Raw genomic sequence first — 12,540 nt, 5'->3', positions numbered from 1 at the left:
AAAAATTAACAACAAAAATAAAATAATTATCTAAATTTTTTGTTATTATTTTCATGAAAACTAAATTTATAAACACTACATTTTTATTTACTTTACAAAAAATCAAAACTCGTCAAAATAAAAAATAAAAGACAAAATCATTATGAAATGGACTTTTGGTTTTTTATTTTTATTTTTATTTTTATTTTTCTGTAAATTTCACAACGAAAGTAAAAGGAATAATATTAAATATAAAAAAATAATAAAAGGGATAAATTCGAATTTGTGTAATATTGTAAGGAAAGTAAAGGAAAAGAAAATAAATTGAATTATTTTTATTTAAAAAAGAAAAAAAAAAGGTTTGATATTTTTGGGAAGGAGCGATGTTTACCAAGAAATTAAAGAGTGGAGGTGAGAAAGCCAACCCATCCCACATCTTCGCCACTATCTTTACCTTTTTCATTTATTTTTTAAATTTATTATTTACTATAAATTTAATTTCTCTCCAATAAAATTTAATTTTATATCTAATAAATTATTTATAGATTTTTTTTATATAAAATTACTAGAGACCCAAAATATTAAAATTTAAAGAATAAATAGACACAAATCTGAACGAAATTATTTTAAATGTAATAATATTATTATTGAAAATCTTCTTACCAGTAATTAAATTAGAAGGTATTTCTAATGGAATCGACTTTGCATTTATATATTATATAGTTTTTATATTTTTAATAAATCTCAAATATCTCCTAATACCAAATAAGAAACTTGGGATATTTTTTTTTTCTTAAAATAAATATATATATATATATATATATATATATTTATATTATAGAGTGCTGCGGCATCGGAATATGCGTACAAAATATTCCTGTGGAATCTCAGGCGCACGTGCCAATGGCACGCCAACCAACTCTAGTCCTACGTTATGATTTTTTTATTATTATTATTTTTTTTTTCTCATAAATTTATTTTAATTTTGGCAATTTTATTTTTGGTTTTATTTGGTATTTTAAGTTTGAAATTTAAAAAATAATTTCAAAGGGTGGAGTTTTAAAATTTCCAAAACTAAAAAATGTTTTATTCCAAACTTTGTGGATTAAATAATCATTAATATCAGCCGTCATAGACAAAATAATGTATTTTTCTTTTGTATTTTTTTAATTAATAATTTAATAACTTTGCAACCGAAAAAAATCATTATTTTTAATAAAATATAACGTTTATGGATTCTAGCACTTCTAACCCGTAGCTATCTTCGTCCCTCGAGATCAACAAGGGCTCTATTATTGCACATGTTTCATCTTGAATTAGATCAAATCTTTATCCTAAAAACCTAGTTCGGATTATACCTTATTTAGTGTAGCAAATGTTCTAAATTGATAGGTCATGAAAATTTATCCAATAATTTAAAATTATTGATAATTTATCCCTATTCTTAAAGAAGTCTCGTTCCTGGCTCATTTTGTAGACATCTCTACTCATAACGAAATATTGTAATTTTTACACGTGTAATCTTGAAATAGTTTAAAAGATAAAGTTACCATGTAATCTTTACACGTGCAACACTCGATGAATTCTATAATATTTTAATCTTAAATTCTTTGTTCTTTTGTTTTTTGTCGGCCAATGGCGTAGAGGTAAGTGGAGAGCAGCCATAGTTGGTTTGCAAAAGCTCTCTTGGACAGTACAGTTGATCAAAAGTAAACAGAGAAAAACAACCCATGTCGTTACAATGTTGCCACTTCACAAAAAAAAAAAAAAAAAAAAAAAAAAAGAAAAGAAAAAAGAGACAAAATGTGGTATATTCTTTGTTTATACTATATTATATTCCCCTTATCCACACACACATATCGATTATGGTTAATATGATTAAACTCGAACTCATTAAAAGAAACAAGGTCAAACTCTCGATAGTCGTATATAAGCAAAAATAAGATCAACCTAAATGTTCACAACCCACGTAAGCCTTTTGATTTTACGGGAATTGCACCTAAGAGTAAACCCTTGTGAGACATCTCACAAAGACAACTAAATGAGCTTGATTTCAATCGAGTCGAGTACAAGTCTTCTTTCTAGATTTTGTTAGCGTGCCAAGCACTAAGCTAATTCATTGATTGAAGAAGAAAATGAAAGATGAATGATCTTGCCCCTGAACCTTTAATGATCCTGAACAGTCAGTCAATCCTCAACTCAAGATGAAACCGAAAACCTGAACCTTCTTGCTTGAACTGCTACTGAGTCAAGATCCTTTCTTTCACTTACTCTCCTCTCCGGTAAAGCTGCTAATTCATTTACTGAGATTCTCCTGTAAAGACTCCTATTGATCGAGATTCACTTAGTGTTAGTGTACCAGAAGAATAACCACAGCAATTCTGAGATTATCTGTGATTTCCACTACCTGGCTTTGTTGACACCTCAGCAATAATGATTAGTACTGTCGTCTCCCTCGTTTCTTTCTTTTACTGCCCTACCGCCTTTGCTCTCGTTCGGGCCACGGGAATCCTTTCCTTTTGAAAATGGTTTAGATTTTTGACCTTTTTGCATTCCCACAATAGGACGATGAAGAAATGTTTGTTCTCGTCTCACTAGAGAAGAATGTAAGAATATTGTAACTAAAATATACCATTTGAAACGTTTTGAAAGTAAAATGAAAGGTAGAAAAGAATTGCACCATGATATTTAGTCCAAAAGAAATATCTCAGCTCCCAATCACATGTAGAGTAGAGAGAGGAAAGGAGAAGAGTGAGTGAGTGGTGGTTTTGGGATAGAACATAGTAAGGAGCCATAGTGGAAAAGTGATTGGCGGATAAAGAAAGAGAGGCATACCTTTAGTTTTACATCAAAACAGACGTTTTAAAACTACATCGACTAAAATGAACAAAAGTTGAAAGTACATGAACCAAAATGAATCAAAGTAGAATTTCTATCGTCTTTCAAGTACTTTCGAAGCACTTTTGGATTGATAGAGAAATGAACATTCTACACAAATATGAATAATTAGATTTTACATACGTTGAATGAAGTTTGTCCTTTATAACCTCACATCTCGTGTTAAAATTTGAAGGACATTTGGATATGGACGGAGTAGGAAACTTCAACCTCAGATCCTATTTGGTCGAGGGTATATGCTTGAGACAGATGTATTTGTTGTTCCTTTATAACCTCGTACAAAAGATTCGACATGAGACTATGACACGTATAAAGAACCCTAAAACCCTCGACCAACTATGATCCGCCTCATGGCATCACTCAAAAATTCAAGTTTCTCAAATCAAGAAACCAACTAAATAAGTTTTCAAAAGCTTATTTACCAAAAATAGTTCTTAAAACACTCAGAAAATATGGCCAACCTCTCATTGTCACATCCAACAAGGATAAGAAGTCCAAAGCCACACAAGCACTAGATTCTGAGATATGTTAGCTTTATATGATCTGATTGAACTCTCTTCTCCTCCGCTCACACTTGACGTGCATAACCCATAAATCTTTGCTAAGATATATATCTTTATTCCACAAAGAAAACAAGTTAATTCACAAATCATGTCAAGAAAAGAGTTCCAAATATTACAGTTTCTAGTTTACTATCTCGACTAAAGTTACGGCAGCGAAGACGAGAAAAAGAACACCTCCAACATATGCAATAATCTGCAAATAAAACGGTTTATGTTAGAATAAGAACTTCCTTTGTTTACGTAAGTTCCAGGAATAAGAATATTCTCCAGTTTTGAGATAAAGATAGGCAACTTGAGTTAGAAGCACAGTAGTGGGCCTAGACTTGTTATTAATAGTTGCAAGTTAGGAAGACTGAGAAGCATAGAACTTTCTTGTTCCAGAAATTTGTAGCGTTCCACTACTAATGGATGGAACCTTTCTAAAGCATATATGGAAGGATGCTGTTAAATTGCACATCAATTATGCTAAATGACACTCGGTAGCTTGGACGGTGGAAAAATTAAGATTTATTGGCTGGATTATGTGCATGTAGAGTGGTTCAAGATAAGCCCATTTGGGTAACATAATGCTTGACTGGCGAAGAGAACATACCCACTGACAGCATCAAGAAAATAAGAAAAGATCATGTGCTTGAATATAAGAAGAGACACTACAATGGGCTACTAGGAAGGAACTATTTGCATTCGTATGATTGTGAGATTCCACATCGGTTGAGGAGGGGGAACGAAGCATTCCTTATAAGGATGTGGAAACCTCTCCCTAGTAAACACGTTTTAAAAACCTTGAGGAGAAACTCGAAAGGGAAAGCCTAAAAAAGGACAATATCTGCTAGCGGTGGACTTGGACTGTTACGAATGATATCAGAGCTAGAGACCGGGCGGTGTGCCAGCGAGGACGCTGGGCCCCCAAGGGGGTTGGATTGTGAGATCCCACGTCGGTTGGAGAGGGAAATGAAGCATTTCTTATAAGGGTGTGGAAACCTCTCCCTAGTAGACGCGTTTTAAAAACTTTGAGAGGAAGCTCGAAAGGGAAAGCCCAAAGAAAACAATATCCGCTAGTGGTGGGCTTTGATTGCTTTGCTTTGGAATTCTGGCGGGGGAAGAAAGAATACAGTCACAATAAAAATAGGATATATCCAGATTCCAGAAGGAAAAGATAACAAAGGATAAGTGCTTCATCGATATTCTATTCTTTTTCATATTTGGCTGGGAGCTCGGGAGGAAGAGATTTAGAGGAAGCAAATGGGATTTCAAACAATAATTACTTCGAATTATTGCCCTCTCTTTTATGGAGACATAAGACAACTTTTTAGGACATTCAAAAGAGAAGTTCGACGAATAATTTTTCACTGATTATCCTTTCCTCCTAAACTTGTGTCAATAATTGAAAAGCTATGGAAATATTTTACTCCTACAAAACCCCTAAATTTACTTTATTGAAAAAGTAATCATGCAAGGATCGATTCTCTCTTTTTTTTCTTTTGGGGGGAATACTGATCTCAATACAGCCGCCCCCCCAAATGGAATAAAAGACAAAAAGAAAAAAAAAATGAAGGTGTTGTCATATCATAATCCTGGCTGGTTGGCCTTTCAAACCACACTGAACATTTTAGAGGGACAAATGAGAGAGAGATAACTTAGGGAGCACGAAATTCATGTTAAGTTCACTGTGTGTAAGACAACGAGTTCATCCTCCTGAAGCATAATGTGCAGTAGATATAGTAGTGAGCATTCATAAATGGCATAGACGTGAAGAAAGTGGACAAAGAATGAATGATCATCTTACCTTCTCTGATAAAAATGTCCCTAGCAAAGAACCTCCTAGAACTGCAAGCTGCGGATATCAAAATCGAATAAAAGAACTGGCAACTTGACAAGTGAGGATGATAAATAGATACTGAGGATTTGGTACACGCCATATATGTGTGTATAAATATATATCCACAAGCACACATATGCAAGTATATTATTCTAAAGAAGTATTTAACGTGTTCTTCCCATTAAATTCATCTACTGAACTTGCCCCCAATCGATAGACCCACATGCAGTACGCGCATAAGATTCAACTTAATATAACAACCACAAATAGAAGGTTTGTGTGAGATCCCACATTGGTTGGGGAGGAAAACGAAACATTCTTTACAAGGGTGTGGAAACCTCTCCCTAGCAGACGCATTTCAAAAACCTTGAGAGGAAGCCTGAAAAGGAAAGCCCAAAAAAGACAATATCTACTAGCAGTTGGCTTGGGCAGTTACAAATGGTATCAAAGCTAGACACCAAACGATATGCTAGCGAGGAAGCTGAGTCTCAAAGGGAGGTGGACATAAGACGGTGTGCCAGCAAGGACGCTAGGCCTCGAAGGTGGGAGGATTGTGAGATCCCATATCGGTTGGGGAGGAGAATGAAGCATTCTTTATAAGGGTGTGGAAACTTCTCCCTAGCATACACGTTTTAAAAACCTTGAGGGACTTGAAAGGAAAAGCTCAAAGAGGACAATATCTACTAGCGGTGGGCTTGGGTAGTTACCGTTCGTGATTTTGTAGACACACAGAACTGTTTACCTATATCTTACTGATCAACTTTCCCACTGAGAAGTCTGGTTTAATCAACAGGTTAAAGTAATGTTTAAACAAAAATGAAGTAACTGGATGCTGTTAAAAGTATAGAAATTACCAATGTTGCAAAACCATGACCAGCTAGTGCACCTCCAATGACTCCGAGGGGAGAAGAAGCAGCAGCAAGGGCTACATAATGCCAGAAAAAATATAGCTTTGAGTTCAGATGTAGGAGGAAGTACTAAATCGGAAAAGCACTTGCAATTTCTTGTCAACACCAAATTCAATGATTTAAATAAAAGACTACAATCTTGGTCCACATAAACTATTGAATGAGGAAAAAGAAACTTCGCGCTTGCTTGGGTTTTCCCAGAAGCTTATTCCAAGGACAATTTTATATAAAATGTTAATGGTTAATTCTTTCTTAATTCTAAAGAACAGTGTGGAAAGATGAATACAGTTTACATTTGTCAGTCTAGTTCATTTGTATTTCGATCAATCTTAATCTTTTCTTCATTAACAAACAAATGAGGATATAAGCGAAAGGAGAAAGGAGGGAAAACTACTTGGCCATCCTATCATATAAACAATCAAATTTCAAGATTTAATATTGCAGTTTTAGTAGAAGATTTCAATAAAATAATTGATACAATAGACTTTCCAATTACCAATTGTAGAGAAAAATGACTTGTCGCCCCACTCAGCAACAAATACTAATGCAAAGGTGCTGACGACAGTACTGGCAGCAGCTAATATCCCAGCACCATTTCCTGAGAACTTTGAGACAGCCAACTCTGCCTGATTCAGATTTTAAAACAAAACTGTTATTTTCTGACATACTTTCAGCTACTGAATCCAATCACATAAGTACATCTGGTTTTTGGTGACTTTGTAGAATTCTCTAAAGGGAAAAAAGTTGGTGTTTACAGTAGTTTCAAAACTACTTTTCTAGACCTTCAATATTTACCATTTCAGTTCTTCACACTCTCCCAGAACGAACAAAAAAGAAACTGTTTAATCTTAGAGTCATCTGAATGAAAAGAAAACAAAAAATAATAATTTTTTAAAAGAATAAAGTTACAAAGCACTATGTTATAAAAGCAGAAAAATTCCACCACCATAGTCCATGGACACAGAGCCTTCGGAGAAGTGCTCTTCACCCTGCACTGTGGTAAGCATAATTTGCCTAAAAACATCTTGAAATATACTTTTATGATATTAAGAACACTGGTAGTCCAAGGTCATGATATTAAGAACCAATGTATTTTTCAAAATAGTTCAAATAGTATGTTTTCCTTTTTGGATGTGAAAACATATAATTTTCGTTAAATCATAGTAGTTATTACATTTATCTAAGGTCTCTTCCTGTATTTCATACCCTCATGGCGGTTAGCCACTACACCAAGGGTTAGAATACTAAATTTTTTGTAGGCCACTGTCACAGACGTCAGACATTAGTATAAGGGATTACCTCCTTCTGCTCATCTTCTGCCTTTAGTCCATCGCTTGAGCTGGCATCAAGCAAAGTCGTAACTCCAAAATACACCTGAAATCAGTCACAATCATTCAATTACATCCGTAAAAAGCATTAGAGTTTGAATTAGGTTATTTTCTAAGTATGTAGCGACTTTTGTGTGTAGCAAGCAAAAAAGTTGTTTTGTCACTAAACGACAGTACTGACCAAAAGACAGACAGCTGCAATATCATCAACTGGTAAATCACTACCACCAAGCCTGTGATCATGTATAAGTAATGGAGATAAAGAATCAAATATGTTGATGATAAATGGAATTTTTTAAGAGGAATCGAAATTAGATATTCACTCAAACCATAAATTGAAAAAATAAATGAATGATCCCAATCCACGATTTCATTTGGGACCATGTGTAAATCTCAGCCATTTTGGATTGATGGTGCATTAACAATTTAACAGAACAGTTTAAGAAATCAAACTCTTGATTTCTTCATATTGCTTATCACAAGGAACGTACCTGAATGGAAGAACCTCATCAACATAGTGAAAAGTTCGTCCAAGAACAACAGATATGATGGTCATTGCCCTGCCATGGACAAACAACTCTTGAAAAATTTGATAAGCAATTTTCCATGTTTTCTTGAGATATCAACCACAGATCATTTTCGTATATAATGCCTATGAATCGTCTGTTTTTTAATTAAAATAATTGCCAGGCGCCCCAATTTATTCATGATATTTCGCATTTTGCTAGTAAAGCATGCCTTTCATGATTATTTTTAATTATAAAGATTCTTCAAGAAAAATCTTGAAGCATATCGAGTTACTATGCACAAATATAAGGAAACTGCAAGCTCATGGTTACCGACATGATGCTCCTGCTAGCTGTCATTAGGTAAATAATTCTATGTCAAATGGGATTGGATAACAGATACGAATTTGTCCGAAGGGGTGTGGCAATGAAAAACAAAAATACATAGTCAGCCATGGTGAAATAACATACGAAAGTGCACCAAAAGTTCCAGCAAAAACAATAGCAGCAGAGTTCCTAGCTGCTAGAAGAGCCTACAGAAGACAGTAAACATAGAATTAGGAAAAGCACCATACCCTATCATAATCAGGACAGCAGGTCAGAAAAATAAATAATTCAAGCTGTAATCGCCCAAGCCCACCACTAGCAGATATTCTCCGCTTTGGTCCGTTACATATCGCCGTCAAAATCACAGATTTAAAACACGTATGCGAGGAAGAGATTTCTACACCCTTATAAGAAATGTTTTGTTCCCCTCTCCAACCAACGTGGGATCTCACAATCCACCACCCCCTTGGGGGCCTAGCGTCCTCGCTAGCACACTGCCCGGTCTCTAGTGCTGATACCATTTGTAAGAGCCCAAGCCCACCGCTAGCAGATATTGTCCGCTTTGGTCCGTTACATATTGTCGTCAGCCTCACGGTTTTAAAACGTGTCTTCGAAGAAGAAGTTTCCACACCCTTATAAGAAATGTTTCGTTCTCCTCTCCAACCGATGTGGGATATCTCACAAGCCCATTCGTATTACAAAGTTTCTTTTTCCCACCAGAAATTAATTCATTTGGCACTTACTGCAATGAAAAAAGTCTTGTCCCCTAGTTCTGAGAAAAAGATTAGCAAAAACGCCTGCATGAAGAAAGAGTGATAACATAAGTATGATTCTTCAAATTCACATCATACTCCAAGCTTAAATTCATTACTCTAAACTTTAGCTCAAAATCAACCAATAATATTATAATTTTATTTGCAGTCAAAGACATACGACTTTCAAAACTGTACACGAGATGTCAAAGTTCCACCACGAAGTCTCCACAAAGAAACCAAACTACAGCTAGGCTTCCTTCAGCATTAAAAATACAGATTCATAAAAGTTATAAGGAGTGATTTACTAACTGAAGCAAAACCTGTGCTAATATCACCAAGGTCTCCCAGAACAGGGACTGACTGCAACCCAGTAGCAACATCTGAACCGGCTAATGCCTGCTGAGAGTTTTGAAGTATGAAGAAACCAGACAGGAGCATAAACTTCATAACTGAACTGCTGACTGCACTGCTAGATTCATGGTTATCTATATTTTCATGAATTCCCTTTGCCAGTGACTTCTCAAAGGCACAAGGATTATCCATAACAGTTACTGATCTTGTAGATAATTCACAGCTGCAGTAGTCACGACGAAGAAGTTCCTGGAAGACAATTTATCTCAATGGACGAGTATGCATGAAATGAACCTGAAAATGTTACATTTTATACGTCCACATCTATAAAAAAAAATATATAGGTAACTAAAAGAGATATAAGAAACTGTCTTACATTATCATATCTTTAATCCCCCCAAAACAATAAACAGAACCGACTACAGAGGGGTTCGTCACAACCACACACGATTACATGTTCCAAAATTACATGTACACAATCTAAGTACACTACCAATACCATTAAGCTTACATATGTATTCAGAAGTATAAAAGTATCTAATTATTAAGTTCTCACTGTTAGACGAACACGACTCTCCACAATGGTATGATATTGTCCACTTTGAGCATAAGCTCTCATGGCTTTGCTTTGGGTTTCCCCAAAAGCCCAAAAGGCCTCATACCAATGGAGTTAGCATTCCTCACTTATAAACCCATGATCATTCCCTAAATTAGTCAATGTGGGACTTCCATCATCCAACACCTCCCCTCGAACAAAGTGCGCCTCCCCTTAATCGAGGCTCGACTCCTTTGGAGTCTTAGTCATTTTTGACTGCCTTCGAGGAGGGGCTTGACTCCTTTTCTTTAGGAGTTCTTTGTTCGATATTTGAGGATTTGAGGATTTACCAATTTATTGGCACGACTAAGTTTAGGGCATGGCTCTAATACCATGTTAGACGAACACGACTCTCCACAATGGTATGATATTGTCCACTTTGAGCATAAGCACTCATGGCTTTGTTTTGGGTTTCCCCAAAAGGCCTCATACCAATGGAGTTAGCATTCCTCACTTATAAACCCATGATCATTCCCTAAATTAGTCGATGTGGGACTTCCATCATCCAACACTCACAACGTAAGTTGGATTGCAAAGAAAATGAGAAAGGAAAAAAGGGAAACGGGAGAAAATTACTTGGCGATCATAATATTTCGAAACCACTTCTGATTTGCGCCAATACCGCTCTTTGCGAGTTGTGGCCTGGCAACCACTTGAAAACCTATATCAATAAAACAAGAACAGATCAAAGAATTCATACCTTCTCTGAAGTCTGAACGGCATTACATTTCAGAGATCATTTGTCATTCATTTTCTGTTTCTTGTTTCTCTCTCACTCCTCAAAATTATAAACAAAATTCCTTTGCTAGCTTCTTCTTCACTAAACCAATTTTCCAGTTTAAAAAAATTTAAAGAAGTGTGATGAATATATAGTCAATTTGCTTCATCTCCTACTGGAGCTTAGTCTTCAAGAAATCTCTCAAAATAAACCAGTCCCAAACACACACACATCAATCAGGCAGCCACCGCAAAACTGAATACGCATCTCATTCTCTCCCACAGTTTGTTTCTAGCAGACATTCATTCTACCCTACAAACAAAGAATCTAAAGCCGCTATTCCCTGATGTTCTCCGCTCAGATATCAAAACAAGGACCTAATTCATATATACATAGATACACAAAAATCAAAAGAATCAGAATTACCTGAAAAGAACGGGAACAGATTCATGAAGCGAGAGTTTAGAAGACAGTTTCCTGCAAGGAGAGCTAAGAGAAACCAAACAAGTAGGTACGGATTTGGGAGATGAAGAGGGTGAAGGAGGACGAAATGTGAACTGTGAAAGAGTTATGGCTGGCATTGTTCGTCAATCCCCTCCGTTTCTGCTCTGAATCTTTCAGTCGAAAACGAAAGGTCGAGAGGGAGGGAGTGAAGAAATGCCAGGCCGGGAAGAAGAAGCAACGACCGACTGTGAGGCGCCAACGGTCCCAACTGCACTTTATCTTTTTATCCGTTCCCATTGGGCCTACGGGCTTACGGCCCAATATTGAGCCGCATGGGCCATCCAGCCCTTTGCGATATCAAACGACTGAATTAAATAAAATAATAATAAATATAAAATGAGAATAATAAATAATAAAAAGGGCTGATTAAAAAAAAAAAAAAAAAAAAAAGACAGCCCTCCGAGGAAAAGGTAAGAACATCGAAGTCAATGTCTTGTTCGATGGAAAGACAAAAGTAGACTCCCTTTGACTTTCACTCCGATCGGCATAACTCTCAACCACCCGCTCATTGTCCTCCCTTCTTTCTCAAATGAACATCTACTTGTCAACTGACCGAGGCTATAAAGCCAATGGCTATTGCAAGTACGATCTAACAAATGCCCATAAGACTCACCCAGGGTTTAAATACGATATTTAAGACCTTATCGATACAGGGAAGGTGGAGCCAATAAAGGCAAACCATCCCAATGTAACTATCAATTATCTACCCACTTATGTTTGTTCATTCTCCCGTCAATATAAATACGTACACGGATGAAAACTCTAGTCGAGAAGAAGATCACTCACAAATTGTAACAATCCAATCCCACTACTAACAAATAATGTTCGCTTTGGTCCGTTACGTATCGTCATTAGCCTAACGGTTTTAAGACACATCTACTAGGGAGAGATTTCCACATCTTTGTAAGGAATGATTCACCCTGTTCTCTTTGGACTTTCCCTTTCGGCCTAACGATTTTTAAAACATGTCTATTGGGGAGGGGTTTCCACACCCTTATCAGGAATACTTTGTTTCTTTTTTCGACTAATGTGGGATCTCACAATCTACGTCCTTGAAGCCCAATGTCCTTACTGGCATACCACTCGATGTATAACTTGAACCGTTGTGAATATGATGAATATCTGAACTTGTTCTTACTTTTAAAGCACATGTGAATTAGGATAAAACTAAATTTAAGTAAATATTTTTATCTACCAAAAGTTACTTTTATGCAAGGTAAAAAAGAGAAGTTAGGTACAAAATTTAAAACATTAATCTGTGTTTGTTGTGACAGTTCTAGAAAAGGGTG

The 12,540-nt window shown here is 35.9% G+C and overlaps 1 protein-coding gene across 2 annotated transcripts; it reads right to left on the bottom strand.

Annotated features, from left to right (window-relative positions):
* Positions 1-3,474: 3,474 nt before the first annotated feature.
* On the bottom strand, positions 3,475-11,462 carry LOC111786067 (GDT1-like protein 1, chloroplastic). Of its 2 annotated transcripts, none has more exons than XM_087117027.1 (12): positions 11,174-11,462; positions 10,606-10,690; positions 9,393-9,683; positions 9,072-9,125; positions 8,473-8,534; positions 7,987-8,055; positions 7,677-7,728; positions 7,467-7,541; positions 6,664-6,793; positions 6,114-6,184; positions 5,227-5,274; positions 3,475-3,633 (listed from the first exon to the last, which is right to left on the bottom strand). In XM_087117027.1, exons 1-12 carry the CDS (start codon positions 11,326-11,328, stop codon positions 3,562-3,564), a joined length of 1,164 nt encoding a protein of 387 aa, XP_086973153.1. In that variant the 5' UTR covers positions 11,329-11,462; the 3' UTR covers positions 3,475-3,561. The 2 variants fall into 2 exon arrangements, with proteins under 2 accessions (XP_086973153.1, XP_086973154.1); XM_087117028.1 differs by lacking the exon at positions 3,475-3,633 and adding an exon at positions 4,844-5,135.
* Positions 11,463-12,540: the final 1,078 nt, after the last annotated feature.

The sequence above is a fragment of the Cucurbita pepo genome, chromosome 13 (assembly GCF_057944985.1).
Source record: "Cucurbita pepo subsp. pepo isolate OVF chromosome 13, ASM5794498v1, whole genome shotgun sequence".
NCBI lineage: Eukaryota > Viridiplantae > Streptophyta > Magnoliopsida > Cucurbitales > Cucurbitaceae > Cucurbita > Cucurbita pepo.
The sequence above is the reverse complement of the archived record's forward strand: the minus strand, read 5'-3'. Positions and strand labels throughout refer to the sequence as shown.